General features: G+C 43.6%; 1 protein-coding gene and 1 long non-coding RNA gene across 5 annotated transcripts in view; one reads left to right on the top strand and one right to left on the bottom strand.

The window, feature by feature from the left end:
• Nucleotides 1-4,206: 4,206 nt before the first annotated feature.
• The window catches only part of TMEM87B (transmembrane protein 87B), a 72,397-nt gene continuing 51,453 nt past the window's right edge, over nt 4,207-25,150 (top strand). Inside the window, exons 1-4 of one of the 4 annotated variants that reach the window (XM_058428391.1) lie at nt 4,207-4,360; nt 12,606-12,699; nt 18,317-18,377; nt 22,536-22,627. In XM_058428391.1, coding sequence (XP_058284374.1) covers nt 18,347-18,377; nt 22,536-22,627 — 123 coding nt within the window. In that variant the 5' untranslated portion in view covers nt 4,207-4,360; nt 12,606-12,699; nt 18,317-18,346. Of the gene's footprint in view, nt 4,361-12,605; nt 12,700-13,597; nt 14,171-18,316; nt 18,378-22,277; nt 22,415-22,535; nt 22,628-25,150 lie in introns of those variants that run through there. The other 3 variants (XM_058428389.1, XM_058428388.1, XM_058428390.1) reach the window with 3 other exon arrangements.
• LOC131381302 (uncharacterized) lies at nt 20,885-22,095 on the bottom strand. The gene is made up of 2 exons (XR_009209946.1): nt 21,920-22,095; nt 20,885-21,754 (listed from the first exon to the last, which is right to left on the bottom strand). It is a non-coding gene; the product is annotated as an uncharacterized LOC131381302 (long non-coding RNA).

Here is a 25,150-nt window from a genome sequence, read left to right as displayed (position 1 = left end):
CACCCCTGCCCGCCAGAGAACAACCCCCCTTTGACTGTACTTTTCCTTTACCTACCCAAATCTTATAAAACAGCCCCACCCCATCTCCCTTTGCTGACTCTCTTTTTGGACTCAGCCCACCTGCACCCAGGTGAAATAAACAGCCTTGTTGCTCACACAAAGCCTGTTTGGTGGTCTCTTCTCACGGATGCAGATGCAAGTCAAACCCATCTATTTCTCCTGCTGAGTAGTGGGGCTTGGTTTCCCAGAGGGGATTACCCCATACTAGGGGTACTTCTATAAGCATTTCTAATGGAGTGTCCCGCCTTGTGGCTCTTTTGGCTTCAATATCCACTTGGCGGTTCCCTTCTATTCCCCTTTCCTTTCTTTTCTGATGACCCCGGCAGTGTAACACTGCCGCCTCTTTAGGTTTCTGTACAGCTAATAATAATCTCCTAATGGCTTCCTGATGTTTGATAGGTGTTCCTTTGGAAGTTCGGAATTCCCTTTCTCTCCATATTGCTGCGTGGGCATGGAGGACTAGGTAAGCATACTTAGAGGCTGTATATATATTTACCCTTTTTCCTTCTCCTAATTCTAGTGTATAATGGCCCTTGCTTTTGCTAGGATGTCTCTCCCTAACAAAGGAGTGGGGCTTTCAGGCATAATTAGAAAGGCATGTGAAAAGAGTAAAGGTCCCCAGTCATAGCTTGGCAGCTGGGAGAAGTATCTAGTGACTGCCTGTCCTAGGACCCCTCGGATAGTGACAGATCTGGAAGACAGTTGTCTAGGACAGAAAAGTAAGACTGAGAAGGCCACGCCAGTGTCCAGGAGACAGTTAACCTCCTGGCTGTCAATGGCCAGGCATACCCGGGGCTCTGTGAGGGTGATGGCATGTGCTGGCACTTGCCCCAGGCCCCCTCAGTCCTGTTACTGGATCATCTGGTTAGTGGCTTCTGACTCAGAGGACCTTTGTCCGCTGGGGCAGTGGGCCTTCCAGTGATTCCCTTGACATAAGGGGCATGGATGAGGGGGTGACTTATTTCTATTCAGACAATCTTTTTTAAAGTGTCCTTGTCGACCACACTGGAAGCAAGCCCTATTAGGCATTCGATTTGCCCAGGCTTTCTGTGTTCCAGAGCCTCCAAAGTCTGCTTGCCTGAGGGTCATGACTAAAGTGGTGGCCTTTTTCTTATCTCATTTGTCCTATTCTGCCTGCTCCTCCTGATCTCTGTTATAAGAAATCAAAGTTGCCAAGTTCAATAGGGTTTCTAAGTTTTGCTCCAGGCCTAAAGTGGACTTTTGAAGTTTTTTTTCCTAATATCTGCAGCTGACTGAGTGACAAACTTATCCTTTAAGATTAGTTGGCCTTCAGTAGAGTCAGGTGACAGGGAGGTATGCTTCCTCAATGCCTCCCTTAGTCTCTCTGTGTTATAGTGGACATCATTGAATAATTTATAGGCTTCTTCCTAGTTTTCCTTAGTCCTTCTAGCATGCAAGTTAGTAAATGTCTGCAGCACCAATCTCCATGTTCTGATTCTGCATCCCAGTGAGGATCTACACTGGGAACTGCCTGCTGGTCTGTGGGGAATTGTTCTCTTTCCTCTGTTGTCATCCTATCATTGACCTGACTGAGATACCAGAGATCGCCAAACTCTAGGGCTGCAGTTATGATGGCACTTCTGTCATTTGGGGTTAGTGTCTGATCTAGCAGTAACGTTATATCTCTCCATGTCAGATCAAAGGAATGTCCTAACCCTTGTTAAACATCAATATAGCCATCAGGGTTATCTGATAATTTACCTAGGTCTATTTTAATTTGCTTCAAGTCTGACAGGGAAAAAGGTACATACACTCTGACTGGGCTGGATTCTCCAGAATACATCTTAGGGGTGTTTTTGCCTTGGGGGGAACGTTTCCCATCTGAAAAAAAAAACATAGGGATGTCAGCACCCCTAGTCATTTTCTGAAGAGCATTAGTCCTAGAGCATCCTCTATGGTCCTAATGCTTATTCCTTTTCAGTGTGCATAATCACCCACGGACTTCTGTTATTGGATTAGCTACACGCACCAATGTAGCAGTCCTACACCTGTTTTCCTGCTTTTCTTGACCACAAAGAAAGGGATCCGGGCTGCTCGATTCTAGTGGTCCTTTACCAGCATACCCAACATTGCCTTTGTGCTCAGGGGTGAGTCCTAAAGCTGGGCTGGGTTCCTGAGTATTTCATAACAACCCAGCTGCCCTATCGAGATGCATTCCTATAAACAACAGTTCTTATGCAAATTCGTTTCAGAGGGTGTAGGCAACCTTTTGAGTCAGGATTGAGATAGAATTTATTTTTGATTCTGTAAGTACTTTAAGGCTTGGCTGAGTGCAAACAGCTCCCATGTTTGAGCAGACCAATTATTAGGCGATTTTCCTAACTCTGTTTCCACAAGAGTCTCCCTATCAATTACTGAATACCCATTGTGGTTTTTTTTTTCTCAATCACCTGGGAGGAACCATCTATTGTCCTGTCCTGAAGGGAGTTCCTCCTAGGTCTGGCCAGATCTTTGTATGGTAATTAATATTTAAGTCCCCTGTTAATAAATCTGCTGTGTTAAGGGAATTTTCAGTGGTTAATGTTAAATTATTATTATTTTTTTAACAGACTAGCCCTATACTTCAAGATTTTTGAATTAGTAAGCTACCTTCTTGCTTTTTTGACTTAGAATAATTCTGAACTGGCGAGGTGTGCTCACAATGAGGTTTCCTCTAAAAGTTACTTTTCTACTTTCTTCTGTTAGCAAAGCAGATGCTGCTACAGATTGAATGCATTTGGGCCATCCGTGGGTTCCTGAGTTAAGGAGTTTTGATAGGAAGTTTACTGGTTGGCAGTGGTCTCAGTGTTTTCAGGCTAGGCCCTTGTTTACACTGACAACAAGGTAGTATTGAAGTGTTATAGGGTCATGGAGAAGCTCTTCAATTATCAATTAAAGGTTTTAAATTTACCCTGGCTTTTAAAGGAATAGGGCACACTGTTTTTTCTTTACTACTTCTCTCTTTTTTCTCTCTCCCTCTCTTTTCTCTCTCTCTCTCTCTGTCTCTTCTCTCCTTGACTTACTCAAGTCGCTTCCATCCTGATCTATTATGTTGTCATAGACCCAGTTCCAGTTGTTAAAAGTACTGGGTCATCAGTTCTAAGGCCCTGGCCAAGGAGCTAAGGCTTGGAGATTGTATTGCAGAGGGGTAAGCTGGGTAGAAATTGGGGGAAGAGAGCATTTTACACAATGGGAGAGCAATCCTCCTAGCCATTTACAAACTTGGGGCCCTGGCAACAGTGGTGGGGAATGGGTCCCGCATAACTGCCCATGTCGAGAGCTGTATGCCTAAATTGGGAGGGACACAAGGGACAAGCCTCCCTGGGTTCATAGCCTAGATGCCTAATGACACAGTGTAGAGCTTCCTTAGATCCCTTTGGAGATACAACTTGCTCTAATACTTGGGAGAGGAAATGAAAATCTCAACCATTAGTACCTAGGAGGCAGGGATCGGAGGAAGTAGATTCAGAGGTAAGGAGAATTTTGGGCCTACACTTTCAAGAAAGTTGTGGTTGGGACCCAGGAGGTATGGGTCAGAAGGAAAGGCAGGGGTGCACACATGGGCGACTGTTGAGTAGAGACTTCTGGCTGCACCATGATCTCAACCGGCTAACGCCAGGAGTTCGGGACAACAGCTTTCTGCCTGTAGTCGGCCCTCGGCTTCCCCAGGAAAATTGAAAGCAGAAGCTGGTTCCAGGCACAAAAATGCTCCCAACCCAGAAGGGTTGGGTTGTTAGAAAGCCCTTTCCCAGACAGCCTCACACCTGAGTCTTGAGTCCAGCAGCCATGCTAATCATTTTTAACTGGCCAACAGGTGCCTGGTATTTTCCTCCAATTCTAAGGAAGGATAGCAAGCTAAAGTGGTCCAATATTACCACTTTGGAGGTCCCTTCATGGTCGCTAAAATGTTACCAGGGGTGGCAGGTGCTTCTTGCTCTTAGAGCTCCCAAGATGGTGGTGGGCTGCTTCCAAGATGGTGGCAAGCCTCTTGTTCTCTGAGCTGGGGTTCTTGGCCTCATGGATTCCAAGGAATGGGATCTTGGGCCATGTGGTGAGTGTTATAGCTCTATTAGAAGCCGTGGGTCACGGAAGAGAACCACGGAACCCAACGACTAGTGTTCAGCTCGATTAGGATGAACCTGGGCACTTAGCCGTGCAGGAACAACGGTGAGCCTTTAGCCCGATCGGGAGTGGCAATGGGCACCTCGCTGGATCAGGAGCGCAGCAGACAGCCTGCTGGATCCGGAGGGATGGAAGTCAGTGGCAGGTCTGCGATGGCGGCAAACAGCAGTGGTGGACGGTGAGTGAAAGCTCAGCTTGAGCCGTAACAAACATGGACCAGAAGAGTGTGCAGTTGCAAGATTTAGTAGAGTGAAAAAAGAGCTCCTATACAATGTGAGGGGACCCAAAGGGGGTTGCCCATGTCAATGCTTTAAAGAGGTCCCCACACTGGTTTTTTTTGAAACAGAATTTAACTCTGTCACTCAGGCTAGAGTGCAGTGGCACGATCTTGGCTCACTGCAACCTCTGCCTCCTGAGTTCAAGTGATTCTTGTACCTCAGCCTCCCAAGTAGCTGGGATTACAGGCATGTGTCACCACACCTGGCTAATTTTTGTAGTTTTGGTAGAGACAGAGTTTTACCGTGTTGACCAGGCTGGTCTCAAACTCCTGGCCTCAAGTGATTCCTCTGCCTTGGCCTTCCAAAGTGCTGGGATTACAAGCATGAGCCACTGTGCCTGGCCCCCTACTGTCTTCTTTGCTTACATTGTTTCTAACAAATTGATGTTATCCTTCTCTTTTTTCTTTCCCTTGTACCAAACATGTCTTTTTTTTTCCCCTCTGACTGCTTTTAGGAGTTTCTCTTTTCACTGATTTGTGCAATTTACTTATGATGTGCCTTGAAGTAGTTTTCTTCATGTTTCTTTTGTTTAGCTTTAATTGAACTTCTTGGATCTATGGGTTTATTGTTTCATTAAGTTTAGAAACATTTCAACCATTCTTCCTTCAAATATTTTTTTCTATTTTTCCACTCTTTTTTGGAGCAATTACACATATATTAGGCCATTTGAATACTCACTAATAGTCTGTTAATTTTTTAAGTTATTTTCTCCAAGATTTTGGTTATTTTCTATCTTTAGGTCTTCAGTTTCACTAATCTTATTAGGCCATTTGAATACTCACTAATAGTCTGTTAATTTTTAAGTTTTTTCTCCTAGATTTTGGTTATTTTCTATCCTTATGTCTTCAGTTTCACTAATCTTATCTTCTGCAGTAGCCAATCTGCTACATTAAGCCTATTCAGTGTATTTATTTCAGGTATTGCATTTTTCATCTTTAGAAATTTGGATTTCATGTTTTTTCTACTTTTAATATTTCTACTTAATTTTTGAACATATAGGATACAGTTATAATTTTTAACGACTTTTTTGTTCATTCTAACATATGTGTCAGTTCTGGTCAGTTTCAACTGATTATTTTTCTCCTTCTTATGTCTCACAGTATCCTGATTCTTTGCATGCCTAGTAATCTCCAACTGATGCCAGACATTACAATTTTACTAGTTGAGTGTTAGAGATTTTTGTACTCCTATAAATATTCTTGGGCTTTGTTCTAGGGCATAATTAAGTTACTTGGAAACTGGTTCATTTGGGTTTTGCTTTAAAGATTTGTTTGTTGAGGCTCAATTCATCTGGGAGGGAGGTGAAAAAATAAAAAGAGACTCAAGCCCTGTTTAGTCTAAAGCTAATTACTCTGTACTATTGAGGCAAAACCTTTTTGAGTATTCCACCAATGCCCTGTGAATTAGGAAGTTTTCTAGGTTAGCTGGTGAGAACAGGCTATTTTCTCAGCCACTGTGATACTATTTCTTCTTCTTCTTCTTTTTTTTTTTTGTTTTTTGCTGACTCTTTCCTCTACTTCTTGTAGTTTCTTCACATACAGTGGCTGATAATTTCTCTGCTGAAGGTTTAAAGGGGATCTTTTGCAGATCTCAGGAACTCTCTCTGTACCACTCTCACCTCTCCATATATATTGTCCTCAAACCACTGCTGCTTTGCTCACACTGAACTCCCAGCTTTGTCTTCTCAACTCAAGGAATCTGCCCCGCTCTGCTAGAGTTATTCCTCCCCATGCTGTGGTCTGAACATTCTCTCAAGCCAGTAAGCTGAGGCAGTCATAGGACTCAACTTTCTTTTTTTTCCTTCACTCAGGGGTAACTGTCTTTCATTGCCTGATATCTGATGTCTTGAGAACTGTTATTTCATCTACTTGGTCTGGTTTTGTTGTTGTTCTTCTAGGCAGGAGGGTAAATTTGGTCCCTATTATTACATCTAGCAGAAGTCTTGAATGTACTTGTTAACAAATGTTTTATTAGGGAAAACTTCAAGCTTCTATAAGTGGGCAGAATAGTTGTGTGACTGCCTATGTCTTCATCTCTAGGCTTTAAAAAATGATCAAATCAGGGCCAATCTTGTTTTATCTGTGCCCCCACTCACTTCTCTCCCTCTTGCTTTTTTTTTTTTTTTTTTTTTGAGACAAGAGTCTCACTCTGTCACCCAGGTTGGAGTGCAATGGCACAATCTTGGCTCACTGCAACCTCCACCTCCCAGGTTCAAGCAATTCTCCTGCCTAAGCCTCCTGAGTAGCTGGGATTACAAGCACGTACCATCACACCTGGCTAATTTTTGTATTTTTAGTTTTATTTATTTATTTATTTATTTTTTTGAGACGGAGTCTTGCTCTGCCCCCCAGGCTGGAGGGCAGTGGCGCGATCTCAGCTCACTGCAAGCTCCGCCTCCCAGGTTCACGCCATTCTCCTGCCTCAGCCTCCCGAGTAGCTGGGACTACAGGCGCCCGCCACCACGCCCGGCTAATTTTTTGTATTTTTAGTAGAGACGGGGTTTCACCGTGTTAGCCAGGACGGTCTCGATCTCCTGACCTCGTGATTCGCCCGCCTCGGCCTCCCAAAGTGCTGGGATTACAGGCTTGAGCCACCGCGCCCGGCAAATTTTTGTATTTTTAATAGAGACAGGGTTTCCCCATGTTGGCCAGGCTGGTCTTGAACTGCTGGCCTCAAGTGATCTGCCCGCCTCGGCCTCCCAAAGTGCTGGGATAACAGGCATGAGCCACTGCCCCCAGCCTCCCTCTTGCATTTTGAAGCAAATCCCAGACATCATGTAAGCTCATCTGTAAATATTTCAGGGTGAGTTTCTGTAGGGGTCTCTGCCAGTGCTCCGCCTGTGTCTATCCTGCCTTTTCATTTCAGTGTGCCTGAGCTGACTTCTAGCTGTCATGATCTGCATCTCTTTGCTTGAAGACTTTCCTTAAAGCTCAGAAAAGCCACTCTGCCCTGCGCATAGTGGGCTGGAACCGCCAGTGTGATTGGTGCTCTCCCCGACGTAGCCCTCCACATCCCAGCTCCCTCACCCTGGTGTGAGATGACTCTATGGCGTTTGTCTCACACCTTTCCCTAAGTTTCTCTGTGGGATTGCATTCCATTCGCCCACAGTGGTAGCTGACTTGATAATGTCCCCTTTATGTCTGCATTCCTTTCTCTGTCACATTTGCTCTTTCCCTGGATTCGTTTGCTAGTGCTGCCAAAACAAAGTACCAGAAGATAGGTTGATTTAGGCAATAGAAATGTATTTTCTCACAGTTCTGGAGGCCAGAAGTCCTAGATCAAGGTGTCATTAGGGTTGGTTTCCTCTCTCCTGGGCTTGTAGATGGCTGTTTTCTCCCTGTATCTCCACATGGCCCTCCCCTCTGCATGTTTCTGTGTCCTAATCTCCTCTTCTTGTAAGGATGCCAGTCTCATTGGATTAGGGCCTACCCTAAAGACCTGATTTTACTGTAATTACCTCTTTAAAGGCCTTAAAGTTTCTGGAGGTTAGGACTCCAACATAAGAACTCGGGAGGTGGAGGGGACAGGGTTCAGCCCGTAACAGTCCCCTACTGGCATTTACTCTACCTCCCAAATCAGCTACTGCCACTCAAGCCCTTATTTCAGGATCTACTTCTAAGAAAATCCAAATGAAGGAAACCTCTAAAAGATAAGTCCTCTTTTGAAAAAAGTAACCACATTTCCCCCAAAGCACTCCTCATATCCACACTTAAGGACTTTCCCACCGTGCTGTTTACATGCATATCCCCTCCGGTGATGGCAAGGACTATGTTTTATGGATCTTCTTATGTAGGCAGTTCCTCAGATGTAGGAGATACGATTTGCTTAACTAAATGCCACGAGTTCTAATCTTCCTTGGAAACTTGATTATAGCCAAATAGAAAAAAACACTAACTAACAAATAAAATTGCTCCTTAATAATGTAAAAATCCCTGCTGCCTTCATTACTAGCTATCTGTGCAATACCTCGCACTCAGTAAGGCACATAGTGTCTTCCAAATAAAGTTTTTATGGCTTAAATTAGGGCTACTCACTGTGATGTGGGATGTCGATAGTGGGGAGAGGTTGCGGGAGGACGGGGAGTATATGGGTACTGTCTGTACTTTTCCACACAATTTTGCTGTGAACCTAAAACTGCTTGAAAAATAAAGCTTATTAATTTGAAAATAAATAGATTAGAAATACAGTGTCAGCAATTAAAGTTAGAAACTGAAAACAAGACTAGATTTAAAAGACCTTTAGGAAAGACACAATTTTATACAAAATATCATCAATCTGCTAGTGTCACCTACTGGTGAAAATTGGCTACTGCTGTGTAAACAATTCTATCGATTTCTTAGTGCTCTTGAATTTTGATGGTTATGTAACAAGTGTTCTGTAGGAAGTATTAGTAAACGATAAAAACTCAACAAAATAGAAAAGTATTAAAATTTATGTGATATATAAGTTGCACATGAAGAGGAAATATCAGAAAAACAACCTTTACGTTTACATATCCATAAGCCTCAACTCAAAACTAAAATCAGTTTTGATTTAGGGAAGAAAAAGTTAAATGAAGGCAAATGGAAGTATGTGGAAAAGGTGCTTTATATGATACTCTCTCAAAATTTTTCATACAATCCAATAGTTTAAGTAAAAGCAATAAATCAAATGTACAGCTTTTTATGCAAAAATAGCATCTATTCATTTTTGGTGTTAGCCATACCCCAAAGTCTCTCATTAATAGCACTGAATTCAGGATCTCATGATACTTCATGTTCTCAAATGCCTTTTCATTTCCCCGCACAGCAACCTCTGAACTGTGATTCAGTTTTATAACAGCTGCAATAAACTCCACTAGAAGAAGGACTGGTCTATTGACAAGGGCCTTTCAGTTCTAGCTTACAGTCAACTATTGACAAATTTTTCCTTATTTGTTCTTTGGACAATTTTTGTTTGCTCCAGGATTTAATTTTTTAAATTAAAAATTATATGGCAGCTGTATTGTTTGTTTGTTTGTTTTTCTAAATCCCGTAAGACTCAAAAGAGAATGAGTGAAGCACTCTGGCAATCAGTCGACTATCAATCTATTTTTACCAAGTAATCATAAATTTTCCATCTGCTGTGGAAGACACCAAGTTGGACCCCTGTATGGGATGTGAGAGGTGTGAGATACTCCCTTCCTTCTTCCTTCCTCCACCTTCTTCTTAGAAAGGTATACACATTTTATTAACATATATACAGGGAGAACCACAGAGTGATTACCCCCTTCTTTCTTAGTTTTGGAAATTTTTCTTTTGAAATGATTTCAGACTCAAAGAAAAGTTGCAAGAAGAATACAAAGAACTCCTGCATACTCTTCATTCAAATTGGTTTTATTAGATTATCTTGATAGATAGATAGAGATGGTATACATGTTATACATATATAAAGCTTATATATATAATATATAAAAAGTTTTTTGTAACCACCAAAGAATAAGTTCAGATGTGGTGCCCGCTTACCTTTAAATACTTCAGTGTGCTTTTCTTTAGAAAAAGGACCTCTTAGTGTGATAATGGTGCCATTTTCACATTCAGGAAATTCACATTGACAATACCATTTTCTTAAAGTCCTTGTTCAAATTTCACCAATTGTCTAAAGAATTTTAATAGCAAAAACAATTTTTCTGGTGTAGGCTCCAGATTGCTAGGCCTATATGTCACATTTAGTTATCATGTCTCTAGGGTCTCCTTTAACGTCTAACTTCCTCAGCTGTTTCAAGACCCTGGCATTATATATATATATATATACACTTTTTTTTTTTTTTTTGGCAAATTATACCAGCTAGTTACTTTGTAGAATGTCTCTCAATTTGGGTTTGTCTAATGTTTCCTTGTGATTAGATTTAAGTATGTGAATCTTTTCCTCATTTCCTTGAATACCTTGATTAGATGCATTTTTGCATTTTGGGCATGCATTTTTGGCAGGAATATCACAGAAGTCATGCTGTTTCTTTTCAGTTAATCAAATCATGATACACATCATGTCTGTTTGTCCCAATCCTTGTGGGATTAACCTTGATCATTAAGTTGGTGTCTGCCAGGTATCTCCACGGTACAATTACTGTTTTTCTCTTTGTAATTAATAAGTAATTTTTGGAAGATATTTCCTCATGAAGCTTTTGCCAACTAACTTTAGAATAGAATTGATGATTCCTTCTGAATCAATTTTAATTGTGATAGTTGCCAAATGGTGATATTTTAAATTTGTTATTCCTTCTGCATTCCAACTGTAAGAAAGTGATTTTCTTTCCTATTTATGTAATCATTTATTTATTTATGTTAGTGTAGACTCATGGATTCTTATTTGAGTCAATGAGTTACAATCCACTACGGTCATTTTGGTGACCAAATTGTCCCAGATCTGGTCAGTGGGAGGGAGCTCCTTCAAACTGGCTCCTATGCCTTTTTGACGTGTCCTCATAATTTTTTACCCACTTCCTTACTTTCTGGCAAAACAAGATTCTCAAGTTCATCATGAATTTCTCTATTCCATTCCTGGGCTCAGCCACTTCTCCAAGGATCCCTGGTTTATTTTAGTGGAGAATGATATTTATAAAGCAAGATCTGGTGCTAGATGTACCTATTGCTACTGGGGTGTCGCTGCTTCTAGGTCCTCCTGGGAATCAGTGCAAGAAAATATAAATACACACACACACACCACACACACATATCTACATCTATTTATAAATCTAAATTTTAAAAATGAGTTCACACTGATATCTTCAGTTGCAAGCCAGCATTATAGAGTTTATTCTAACCTTCCTCATTTTCCTTTTTTTTTTCTTTTCCTTTTCTTGCTTTCTTTCTCTTTCTTTTTTTTTTTTTTTGTTTGTAACAGGGTCTGGCTCTGTCACACAGACTGGAGTGCAGGGCTCACTGCAACTTCCGCCTCCCAGGCCCAAGTGATCCTCCCCCTCAGTTTCTTTGAGTAGCCAGGACCACAGGCACGCCATCACACCTGGCTAATTTTTGTATTTTGTGTAGAGACAGGATTTCGCCATGTTGCCCAGTCTGGTCTCGAACTCCTGAGCTCAAACTATCCACCCGCCTTGACCTCCCAAAGTGCTGGGATTACAGGCGTGCCTGGCCGCCGTAAACATCTTACGACCATGGGTGGTGACTGGCAAGAAATGTGCCTTACTAGTTTTAAGATGGAGTTATTTTTAAAACGGTGTCATCCTGGCTCTCCTATGCTCCCGTTTCCCAATTTGACAACCAACACGATCTTTCTGATCAGCTCATCTTTACTTAAAAACCATCATTGCGGCCAGGCGCGGTGGCTCAGGCCTGTAATCCCAGAACTTTGGGAGGCCGAGGCAGGCGGATCATGAGTTCACGAGATCGAGACCATCCTGGCTAACACTGTGAAACCCCGTCTCTACTAAAAAATATTAAAAAATTAGCCGGGCGTGATGGCGGGCACCTGTAGTCCCAGCTACTTGGGAGGCGAAGGCAGGAGAATGGCGTGAACCTGGGAGGCGGAGCTTGCAGTGAGCCGAGTTCTCGCCACCGCACTCCAGCCTGGGCGACAGAGCGAGACCCCATCTCAAAAACAAAACAAAACAAAAAAACAAAAAAAAATCATTGCCTCTCCAGTGTTCTTACACTAAAGGTGCCATCTGCCTAACGTAATTTAGGAATGCCTGTATGTTTTGGTACTGTTTAAATATTCCCAGCTTTGCCACTCCCCTTCTCACACCAACATCCAGTCATCTGGAAGATGTTTCCATTCCTCCAGTTCTCTCGTAACTAAAACAACTTCAGACTTAACCCTCACTCCCACAGGTAACTCGCCCTTAACTCTTCTTGTAGAACTTAAATTTCATGCACTGTTCTCTCCTTCTGTCCCTCACTTACTTCCTAAATCTCTGGTAGATGTTCCCCTGTGGTCCTGTTACAGTTATTCTGACCTAAACAGAACTGATCACATTGCTTGCTGGGAAGATGCACATGCGATCTCTAGTGTATAGTAGGTCCTCAATAATTACTGGTGACTGGTAAAGCAGCCAAGGCCTTTTGACTATAAATCGATCTACGTTAATAACAATATTAGCACAGGATTCTATTCCCCTGCTGGATATTATTTACATTTGATAATGAATGAACTAATTCTCTTTGACAGCAAAACATGTATTCAGCTTACAGTCGAAAATGCAAGGCAAGGTACACAATAAGACGGATCCAAGCCCTGACCCCTCTGAGCTTTAAGCAGTCAGGTAACTACTTGTTCTGAAAAGTATTAACTGTTCTATTAACGTTAACCTTCACAACACAATGCCTTGTGTTCAGCTGGCCTTGGCCTCAAAGCACTTTCCTGGCACATTCCCTGAATTTAAAGAACGGTTTCCATACAGCTGAGAGCGTCGAGGCAGGGTAAGTGTAGAGGATGCAAGAAATGGAGACACCCTGGGCAAAAGAACTCTAGACTGCACTCTAACCGTAGCACTTACTAGGCATTGGACTCCAGGACCTTGACACTTGCGCTCGCTGGCGGCGAGCCCCGCCTCCCCATTCCGGCTCCACCCCCCCACCGAGCCTCATTTCCCAGACAGGCCCCGCCTCCCCACCCAGGCCTGTCTCCTCACTCAAGCCACGCCTCCCCGCCCAGTCCCGTCTCCGTACTAGGGCTTGTTCCAAGCCCTGTTTCCTCGTCCGACCTAGCCTCCCCACTACGGCCTAACTCCAAGCCCTTCTCCTTGTCCAGCCCCGTCTCCACACTACTGCCTGGTCCTCAACTCCGCCTCCCCACTCCGACCCAATCTCCCTGACCAGCCCCGCCTTTACCCTCAGGCTCCGCCTCCCCGCCGGGTTTTGCCTCCAAATCCCGGCCTTGTCCCACGCCACGCCCCCACACGGCCCCGCCTCCACGCTCGGCCTGGCACCAAGCTCTTCCTGCTGCACCCTGTCTCCGCACTCCGCTCTGGTCCCGAGCCCGCCTCCAACCCCGCCCTGTCCCCCACACCCAGCCTGGCCCCGAGCCACGCCTCCCAGCCCGCCTTCACACTCCCGAGCCCCGCCTACATCCCCGCCCTGTCTCGTCACTCCGCCTGGTGCCGAGCCTCGCCTCCTGCCTCCACCCTGCCCCGCCCCCACACTCCCGAGCCCCGCCTTGTCTCCACACTCCGGCAGCTCCTCCCTACCCGGCCCCGCCTCTGCGCTCCGGCTGCCAGCCCTCCCTTCCAAGCTCCGGCTCCTCCTCTATCTTCACGCCCACGCCAGGCCCTGAGCCCCGCCTCCACGTCTCGGCGCCAACTCCACATCCTGGCTCCTATCTCTGCCTTCCAGGCATCTCCCAGCTGCACGCTCGGGCCCGGCTCAGAGCCCTAAGCCCTGCCTCCCGGTCCTGGCCCGTTTCCCAGAACTGCACCGAGCCTCTCCGCCCAGGCCCAAGGCCGAGCCCCTCCTCCACACCCGAGTCCGAGCCCCGCGTCCCGGATTCGCACCCGCCTGCCTGGGGCGGTGCTGCATCAGGTCCGGGTGTGGCAGGCGTCTCGGAGCGCCAGGTGCAGCTTCCGGGTCAAGATGGTCGCCGCCTGCCGCGCCGTAGCCGGGTTCCTGCCATGCCGCCGGTGCTGCTTTCCCGCCCGGGCCCCGCTGCTGCGCGTCGCCCTCTGCCTCCTGTGCTGGGCCCCGGTGGCTGTGCGCGCGGTCCCTGAGCTTGGGCTCTGGTTAGAGACAGTCAACGACGTAAGTGGAGTGTCGGGACCGAGGCGTGGCACGTCTCGGGCCCTCAGGGCCGTCGCGGGGCTTCGCTTGACCCCAGGCTTGTTCACCTGGCCTCTGCCGGGTCAGCACCGGGTCTCCTGATACCCTCCCCGAGCCTTTTGCCTGTTACAATCCGGGAGCGGGGAGCGGCCCCTCCTCCGGCCCGACCTAGGCTGCAGGGAAGAGCCGTCAGGATTGCGCATGGGACAGCCCTCCGGTCCGAGCGCTCGGACTATTACTGAGGGTCACCATTCCCGACGCCGTGGCCCTCATTTTGCTCTGACATGTTTTGGCTGGATCAGGAATCTCTCGGCACATCTAGCAGTATCTTTGGGATTCGACTCTTCCGGTCCGGATGCAGCCACAGTGGGCCACACCCCTGAGGCCGCAGGGAGGACTTGCCAGCGCTTCAGTTTCTGCATAAACTTAGAAAGCGCGTCTGCCGCTTCCTTTAAAAAAAGAAAAAAAAAAATTTAAATGAGGGGGAAACGTGCAGTAGTTACCCTACCTCTATTTCTCTCTTCCTGAGTTCCTGAATTTCTCTACAGTTCCTGTCACAGTTCCGGGAGAGAGAGTGTGTGTGTAGGTGGGGCGGGACTTGTGATTAGGGAGTGCTTGAAAGGCGAATCTGGAGGCATGAGTGGGTGGAAACTCTTCTTTCTTGGATCCAGTAATTAGAGAGTGATGTGGAGAGTGCAGGGGGCAGATTATGTGTAAAGAGACAGAAGTCTGAAGAGGATTATCTCAGTTTTCTGGGGTCAGTAATCATCCAGATTTTGGGATGGGTATTTTCCACATGCATAATGTCCAATTAGACAGAGTCTCGCTCTGTCACCCAGGCTGGAGTGCAGTGGCACGATCTCGGCTCATTGCAAGCTCCGCCTCCCGTGTTCACGCCATTCTCCTGCCTCAGCCTCTCCGAGTAGCTGGGACTACAGGCGCCCGCCACCACGCCCGGCTAATTTTTTTTGTCTTTTTAGTAGAGACGGGGTTTCACCGTGGTCTCCATCTCCTGACCTCGTGATCCGCCCGCCTCGGCCTCCCAAAGTGGTGGGATTACAAGCATGAGCCACCGCGCCCGGCCATAATGTCCAAGTTCTAAAGATGAGACTTATATTTTGATTTCCTTAACCAGAAAAAGAAAGTAGTTCCAAAGACTACAAATACTTCCCACAACACAAAAGCTACTCAGAGGAACACGCTGGGTATCTTTCTGGATCTTTTAAGACCTAGTGCAGCCATTTCCTCCAGGATTCTTCTGGGTTGGTGACCTAATTTGTGCGCCAGTTATATAGTCTGCACATCTCCATTATTTAATTTCCTGAACGGGAAAAAGTAGAACGCAGTGAGCTACTCTCATGGCTTCCTGCTGCTACGATAGTGAATAGTCAATATAACTATACTGGAAGTGAATCAGCTGCATGCATATTGTTAGATTACTTGAACATATCTGTATAGATCTTTGCCAAGTGTACTGTGAACGTACCTGCAAAGATCTTTGCCAAGTGTACTTCTTCCTGCATGAGGAAGAGAAGTTTGCTCCCTAAGTGCTGCATGACCTTTAGGCTAATTTTACTCCTGGGTGATCCTGGGCCACTAGAAGTCTAAAAGCCCTTCTCTCCCAAGAGTGGACTTATATTTTCCTCATTTCAGGTTGTCAGAAACAGGAAAGGAGAGTGGGGCTTTCTTTCATTTGTACTGCAAATCTATGGAGAAATTTTGTTTCTTTGTTTTTGTTTGTTTGTTTGAGACAGAGTCTTGTTCTGTTACCTAGGCTGGAGTGCAGTGGCACAGTCACATGGCTCACTGCAGCCCCAAACTCCTGGGCTCAAGCAATCCTCTAGCCTCAGCCTCCCGAGTAGCGAGGACCATAGGCACATGCCACACGCCAACTAATTTTTAAATTTTTTGTAGAGATAGGGGTCTCACTATATTGTCAAGGCTGGTGTTGAACTCCTGGCCTCAAGCCATCCTCCTGCCTCAGCCTCCCAAAGTATTGGGATTATAGGCATGAGCCACTACACCTGGCCAAGAAATGGTTCTTTTGAGTATACAAGGGAGCAAATGGTTGAAGCACCACCGTGTGTCATATGTTAGACTGGTCATTGCTGTTGCAAAGATGAATTTTAGCCATTGCCCCTTCTCCCAAGACGTTCACACAATAATAGGGATAACAGATTTATGAGTAGATAGTCATATACACTGTGATATACTTGGGATATTACTGGAGCACCAAGGGGGTCACCTAACCCTGCTTCCTGGAAGAGAGACCTGACTCAGTCTTAAAAGATGAATAACTACTACCTTGATGAAGAAGAGGAGGAGAGCAGAGCAGCAGCAGTGCAGGAAATTATTGGTGTTTCTGCTACATCAAGTTCTGTTGTTAGAGGGGACTCAGGTCACCACAAGCCTTCCATGCCTGAGCTTGGCCTTGAGCCTGAGGCCAGAGGCCTCAAACTCAAGGATCTGTGTTGGCCAAGGCAAGTCATGTCATTGAGCACAGTGAGCTAGGTTCAGGACTGGAGGGGGTAGTGAGGAATGTTGTGGACTACAGATTGCATGCCCATTCTGAAGGGGGAGCTGCCATTTGGCTTCAGCTTACTCTGCATACACTCTAGCAGAATGAGCACAGAATTGCCACAGCTCCTTGTTTTTTTAAGTGAAACTGGAATCCATCTTTTTATTATGTCAACTAAAGAGTTTAAAAAAGGCCTCTTGTGGGCCCAATAAATCCCATTTATAGGTTGGATTAGGCCTCCAAACTCCCAGTAGCTACTTTAGGATGTGAATGAGGGAGCCATTGAAAGATCTTAGACATAATGCTAATCACTATGGCTGCTGTCTAAAGATGAATTATAGGATCAGATCTGGAGGTAGAAGTACCAGTTAAGCTATTGCAGAAATTAGGCAGGAAATGCAGAGGGCCTAAGTTAGGGCAGTGGTGACAGAGATAGAGAGGAAGAACTAAATTTGATAAGTGTTTGTGAGATAAAGTAGGCATGCCTTGGGGATTGGGTGATGGAAGTGGGGAACTGGAAGGAGCCATGGCTTGGGTGACCGTAGATGGTACCACCTCCAGCCAAGGTGGACAGTGTAGGAAAAGTTGGTGAGCAGAGAGGAGTGTGTCTGGTTTAAAACAGGTTTGTCTGTTGGACATCCGCCAGTGGACATGTCCTTTAGGCATTTGGGTATTTGGATCTGGAGCTCAAAGGAAGGATCCAAGCTGGGAATTTTATTGTTGTTGTTGAAACTGTGTTGGGGAAGGGAAGAGGTTACCACTTGTCCTATCAGTGTTTTTTGTTTTGTTTTGTTTTGTTTTTAATTCCTAATCATTTGTACATTTAACACAGTCTCTAACTGCAGGATTTTTATTCCTGAGGAGAGAAGACATTAAACAACTAATCAATTATTTGATTTAAATTGTGGAAAGGTGGTGAAGAAGAAAGGGTGCTAGGGATTATATAAGGGAGGGCCTGGCCGGATATGGGCCACAGCGGAAGAATTCCTGCAGAATGGGCTTTTGAGCTGGGCTTTGAAGGGTGAGAAGGAGCCAACTAGATGAACAAAGGGTGAAAGGAAGGATTTTAAAGTAAATTTTTCAGGTTGACCACTAATCCTGAGGGCAGGAAAGAACATCATGCTTTTCAGGAACTGGAAAGTTGAGAGGTGGGCAGGCCTTGATTATTCACGTCCTATAGGCTACAGTAAGAATTTCGGTCTGTTGTAATTGCATTGGTAAACCATAATGACTTGGAGCTGGGAGAGGGGGACAGTTCCTTATCAAAAGTACATTCAAATTGACGCCAGGAGAGCAGCATGCAAATGCAGTCAGTTCATGTCACGTCTGAGCAGCACTAATCCGGCAATGGCAGCATCTTTTACCTCTTATGTGTCACTGGCCCTAACTGAGTCTGCTAGAGGCCGGAGCCCTCCTGATCCTCAGGGTAACTGCAGGAAGTAGAATCATGACAAGGTTTTAAGCAAGTTAGTGATGTGATCAGATTTACATTAAAAAAATACTCTTGTCAGAGAGAGGAGTGCAAGGATTAGAACTCTATATGTTGTGGGGTAAAACATTGCGAAAAAAACCTTCTAACAAGATCTTCCTGTGTTTGTTTTTCATTTTAGAAATCAGGACCTTTGATATTTAGGAAAACTATGTTTAACTCTACAGATATCAAGTTATCTGGTAAGTATAATAAAACAATAAAATACTAGACTGGGTGCGGTGGCTCACGCCTGTAATCCCAGCACTTTGGGAGGCCGAGGCGGGCGGATCACAAGGTCAGGAGTTCAAGACCAGTCTGGCCAACATAGTGAAACCCCCATCTCTATTAAAAATGCAAAAAAAGTTAGCCGGCCGTGGTGGCGGGCACCTGTAGTCCCAGCTAGTTGGAAGGCTGAGGCAGAAGAATCACTTGAACCTGGGAGGCAGAGGTTGCGGTGAGCCGAGATCGTGCCACTGCACTCCAGCCTGGGCGACACAGTGAGACTCTGTCTCAAAAACAAACAAACAAAAAAACAAGAATAATAAAATACTAATATATACATAAACAACATAATATAAAATGCATTCATGTAAATGAAGATAACATATATAATAAACTAAGCAAATGTTTTGCTTTTAAGTGGTTCTAACATTTTAAAGTTTTGTTTCAGTCGGGACTTGGTTATTTACAAGAATGGATTTTTCTTTTTTTTTTTTTTCTTGAGACAGGAGTCTTTGTCACCCAGGCTGGAGTGCAGTGGCAAGATCTCTGCTCACTGCAACCTCTGCCTGCCAGGTTCAAGTGATTCTCCTGCCTCAGCCTCCCTAGTAGCTGAGATTACAGGCGAACACCACCACACCTGGCTAATTTTTGTATTTTTAGTACAGACGGGGTTTCACGGTGTTGGCCAGGCTGGTCTCAAACTCCTGACCCCAGGTGATCTACCCACCTCACTCTCCCAAAGTGCTGGGATTACAGGCATGAGCCACTGTGCATGGCCCACAAGAATGGATTTTTCTGATCTTCTTTCAGAAAATGTAATATGAATCATTTTATGAAAATTATAATTAAAGTCTAATAGACGAACAAAAAATTTGGTTTTTGTGAAATTTGACTTCAAGTCTCAGATTTTTAAAACTAGATAAATTGCTTTTATGAATATATGAAATGTCATGATTGTGATAAACCCTTTATGGCCTTGAAAATTTTCAAAATGTACATATCCTCATAAGTAAAAATTGCTGGACAACATTTTAATTAGAGTTTTAAGGTTGATAAAAGTTAAAATATTCATTAGGTAGGGACTGTCTTTTCTGTGTCAATACTGATATACCAGAACTACCAAGGTTTTTTAAGAATTTCACTGGATTTACATTGGATCATATTCACTGTGGCCCAATTCCTCTTATTGTTTCCAGTAACCTAACTAGGAAAATTGGTTGCCAGAGTTAAAGTCTCAGGATAAGGAGCAGTTTTTGGCTGGGTAGAGCAAACTGGCTTCTACAGGATCCAAAGCCGTGACTCTTTCCTTTCATGCAACAGATCATGCTCTGCTCATTTGTTGGGGGCAATTCTGCCTTTTACGGGTCTTTCCTGAGGGAAGTCAGGCTAGCCAGCAGCTAGAAAGCAGAGGTGGTTTCAAGCAGCTCTGTAATATCAATCATCAGTGGTGATAAGAGCTTGGTAAGAGGAAATTGAAGTCCAAGGTGAGTGAGAAAAAAATTCTGGCATCTGTTTATTTAATGAATTCATGTCTCAAAGTCTAGACAAAGAGGATTTAAAAGAACTCAGTCTGGTGCTGACAAAAAGTTATATGGGGAAAAAAAAGTAATGTCAGCCACTGAAACAGAATTTGATTTTTAAAAATCATTACAAATGCCTGAGATCAACCTATGAGTAGACTACAATCAAGACATTGTTATTAACTTATCTAAAGAAAGAATGGGACAGCGTGAGGGATTTAAGAGCAAAAGCATAATAAAACTAGGGTTTAGTCAGGCAAATGCTGGTCATGTCCAACAGCATTGTTGGGGGAGAGGTTTTCTTGAACCATGACCACAGCTATGACATGGGGCTGGCAGGTGTGGATATAGCATCCACCTGAGCCTCCTTGGTCTGGTGCCATGCTCACCAAACCACCTTCTCATCCGTATTGGGCCTCTAGGGAGGCATGCTGAAGGGAAAGAGTTGATCATTACTAGTCCAGTTTACAGTTTCTGTTCATTGTAAGTGAGTAATTGAGTATTCTAATTTATACATCTACATGATAGTCATGAAAGTGAGTAATTGAGCATTCTAATGTACACATCTACCATCGGGAAAAGGGTGACATGAGAATCTGTGTTTTCACAGAGCCAGATTTTAGTGCTTGTTAAGCTAAGGACTGGTCCCTTGGATATATGTCGATGCTGTTTGGGAGATCAGATATCTGGCTTTTTTAAGGCAACCTTTTTTCTGCTGTCTCATTCAAGTCATGTGGAGCCCTGTGCTAAAAAATCTCTCAATGTAATTCATCATATTAACAGAATATAAGAAATGCACCATATGATCATCTCAAAGTATACAGAAATAGCATTTGAAAAAAATTCAACACCCATTCATGATAGAAACTCGAAGAAAGTTAGAAGTAGAAGGAAACTTCCTCAACCTGATAATGGGCATCTATGAAAAATCTGTAGCAAACATCATACTGTCAGTTCTTCCCAGATTGATCTATAAATTCAGTTTAGTCCCAGTCAGTATCCAAGCAGGCTTTTTGTTTGTTTGGTCAGTGCATATTGTGAATTTCACATTTTTGAGTGCTGGAGGGCGTTGTAGTCCCTTAACAACTTTGTTCTAGCAGACATTTAAGTTCCTTGTGGGTCAGTTTGATGCTTTCCAGTTTTCTTGTTAAGTTCTTTTAGGATGGTTCTGCAGTAGCCTTTTGTCTAGGGCAAACTTAGCAGTGCTTCTGTGGTGTGGTCTTTCTGCTTGTCTTCCAAATACCTGGTATATTTACTGAGGCCTCTCCACTCTGGCTAGTGGAAACTCAAACAGTTCCCAGCTCTGCGTGAGCTCTGAGAATTGTTGGGCTTGTTCCTACGCATGGGCAGGCTGCCCTTCAGCCAGAAACTCCAGGGAATCACTGTGCAGATTTCTCTTTCTCTTTCTCTTTATGTAGCTTCCATCTCTTGGGTACTGTCCCCCAGAAAATCCACCAGCCTCAGTTTGTTGAACTTGAATCTCTGGTCTCAGTTTGGTTTCGCTGTTTGTCATTATCAGCCTTTGAGATGACTCCCAATGATCCTTGCTTCCTGTTATTCATGATCTTGTGTAGTCCTCTAACACATTTTATCAGAGTTGGTCTGAACACATTTTATCAGAGTTGGTCTGAGTGACTGATAGAGCATGGTGGAAATAATGGCACATCCCTTCTGAGGCTAAGTTATAAAAGACACTGTGGCTGCATCTTTGCTCTCTCTCTAATCATTCACTCTGGGGTAAGCCAGCTGCCATGTTGTGAGGACGTTCCCAACAGAGCTCTCCTTAACTCCAGACTTAATGCTTTTCAGTCTGCCTATTCGTGTCACGCTCTTACCTGGATCATTCAAAAGAAAGGCCAAACTCCTCAGCAGGGTGTAAGACCTCATGAATTTTCCCCAGCACTCTTCTCCAGCTTCAACTCTTTCTCCTTTCCCCAGCCTGTGTTCTAAGCATAGCAGACTATTTTCAGGGGTCATACTCATGCCGTGCTTTCACTCACCCTGGGCATTTACGTGTATGGTCCACCCTTCTCTTCACCAGGCTAACTCCTGCTCTTCCTTCAAGTTACAGGTCTCCTCCTCCAGCAAGCTTACCCAGAACCCATTCTTCATGCTCTCCTGGGCTATGATAGGTGACCTGCTCAGTGCTCCCTTGACCATTCTCAGCCTCTGGGACTACTGAGAATGCCTGTTTAGTTGTTAAAACTCACTCCTCCAGTACCTCTTAAGTCATAGACAGGCATTGTTCTTGTTTACCATCATAGCTCACAGGATGGCACACAGGATGGGGCTCACTCAGTATATTTTGAATTAATATGTGAGTGAGAAAAATGTTTGAGAGTGAAATAAGCAGTGACTTAGCGTATCAGGCCACTCAGCTTATTTAATTTTAGACTTACAGATGAAATGAGCAGTATTACAGCAGCTTTTGGTTAACTATAACAATTTAATGAATTTATCTGTCTCACTTTACAGTGACTTTTTGGAGAAATTAGGTAATGTTTTACTCATTGTTATATTAAAGTAGCCTATTTTTAATTGCATTCTCAAAACCTTAAGTTTATATTAGAGTGTATGTATTATTCATGTAAAACGAGACTTTCTTTTTCTAAACAGTTAAGTCATTCCATTGTTCTGGGCCTGTGAAGTTTACCATAGTGTGGCATTTGAAGTATCATACCTGTCACAATGAGCATTCTAATCTGGAAGTAAGTAAAACACAAGTTTTTAATGTATATAAAGCTATGAAGGAAAATTATGAGTATAAAGATTTATTAGCTCATCAAGTGAAGAGGCTAGAAATAGAGATTACAGTTTTAGAAGTGCCACAGATTAATTTTGGGACTTATGGCAATAAACCAAGTTACGTGCTGAGAACACTACAAGCTTTTAGTTGCCTTGTATGTTATGAAAAATGTTAGTAAATGTTTAAATTCAGGCACGTAGCAGTCGTTGACAAAGACACTGTACATACAAATAAATGCTTAATTTGTTTAAATGTTTCACTTTTTAAAAAAATTATAGGGAACCTAGAACTGTATTGAGTACAAGTAGATTTAGTGAGCACAAGTAGATCGCAGAGAGAGGTGAGAAGAAGAAAGGAGGTATCTGGGGAAAGGCTGAGGATTCTGAGAGAGAAGGAGAAAGTGGCTGTGCTGAGGAAGGCTTTTCCTGCACCTGGCTCTGAAGCCTGGGTTTCTTCCTCCTGGGATGTGCACTGGGCTCTCAGCAAGGTGTTGCTCTTGATGATTCTCATGATAGTTGCTTGGGATTTTTTCCTTTTCAGATTCTCTGTTACCTGTTTGGCTTCTACCTTGAATAATATATGGGTTTCCATATTTTTTAAAATTGCATATGTATATATGTATATACCTATACATATACATGTATATGCATATAAATACATACGAGATCTCTCTCTGCCACCCAGGCTGGAATGCAGTGGGGCGATCATGGCTCACTCCAGCCTTGAACTCCTGGGCTCAAGTGACCCTCCTGGCAGGTTGCCTCAGGTAGCCTCCAGAGTCTCTGGGATTATAGACGTGAGCCATTGTAGCTGGCTTTCTGTATTGTTATTAGTATTATATTTCTATTTGGGTTGAACCATGCCATTTTCCTTGAACTGCCTTTTTGGCTTTATCTCTAAATATTTTACACCTTCACACTAAATACTTCAATGTAAATTTCCTAAGAACAGAGATATTCATTTATTTTTTTCACAGTATAATTATAGAATTCAAATTTAACACTGATACGATGCTATTATATATAAACCTTATTAAAATTTTGCAGCTGGGCAGGGTGGGTCACACCTGTAATTCCTGCGCTTTGGGAACCTGAGGCGAGAGGATCGCTTAAGCCCAGGAGTTAAAGACCAGCCTGGGCAACAAGTGAGACCTTGTCTCTACAAAAAATTAAAAAATTAGCCAGGCACAGTGGCATGTGCCTATAGTCCCAGCTGTTCGGGAGGCTCAGGCCGGAGGATCCCTTGAGCCCAGGAGTTCAAAGTTGCAGTGTGCTGTGATTGCACCACTGTACTCCAGCCTGGGAGACAGTGAGACCTTGTCTTCAAAAAAAAAAAAAAATTCACCAGTGTCCCAATATTGTCTTTTAGAGCAGGCCCCCCCTCCTCCACACCCCATACAGGAACCAATTCAGGTTCACATTTCGTTTCCTTTCCTTGTTTTTGTTTTTAGTTCCTGATAATCTGGATTTTTCCCCCTTTTTGGTATGTCATGGCATTGATAGTTTTGAAGTGTACAAACCGTTTATTTTTGCAAAATGCCCCTCAATTTGAATATTTCTGGTGTTTATTCATGATCAGATTCAAGTTATACATTTTTGGCAGGAATACCACAGAATACTGATTTGTCTCATTTTTGGTGATGTTAATTTGGTCAGTTGGTCAAGGACATATCCGCAAGATTTTTTCCATTCCAAAGTTACTACTTTTCTCTTTGTTATTAACAACAACTTGTGAGGAAAAACTATTGAAACTATGTAAATATCTTGTGGTTTTCATCAAACCTTCAGCCACTTGTTTTAGCATCCCTTCATGATTCTTGCCTGATGAGTCAGTCATTACTGTGCTGATTGCTGAATGGTGATTTTCTAGTTCCATACTTTCTTCGTCATTTATTAGCATTCTACTATAAGGATGCACTCTCTCTACTCCCCTAATCAATCTGTCTTAACCTGTCAGTCATCAGGTTGGACTCGCTGATTTTTACTTTGTTATATAGGTTATAATCTATTACTATTTTTATTTATTTTGCTCAAATTGTCCCATATTTGGTCTGTGGGAGCCAACTCTACTTTTTTTGATGACTGGCAGCTGCCATTAAGGAGCCTAGTTCATTCATCCATTCAAGGATGCCAGGAACCTCAGGTAGTTGTGTAAAGGAGCGTCTCCTCTGCACTCAGCTACCTTTGCTATATCTTACTGTTTGCTTTCTCTTTTTTGTAGTTGAATGCTGCTTTCTTTCTCTGTAAAATCTCTTACACATGGGATAAAATACAAGTAGCCCCAGAACAAAGTATGTTTTATTTCTCTGGAAACTATTTCCTTGTAGTATCTTAGTCAGTTTTCTTACTGTGAGTATGCTTGTGTTATGTATTACTGTATCTGAACACACTGGAATGGCTAAAAGGTTATCATTATCTCAATTATATTAAAATTATATTCAAAACAGTTTTTATTTGGTATTTTATTCTACTGCATATTTCCAGGT

This window comes from Hylobates moloch, unplaced genomic scaffold (genome assembly GCF_009828535.3).
Source record: "Hylobates moloch isolate HMO894 unplaced genomic scaffold, HMol_V3 SCAFFOLD_15, whole genome shotgun sequence".
Classification (NCBI taxonomy): Eukaryota; Metazoa; Chordata; class Mammalia; order Primates; family Hylobatidae; genus Hylobates; species Hylobates moloch.
This window is presented reverse-complemented; position numbering and strand designations above follow the sequence as displayed.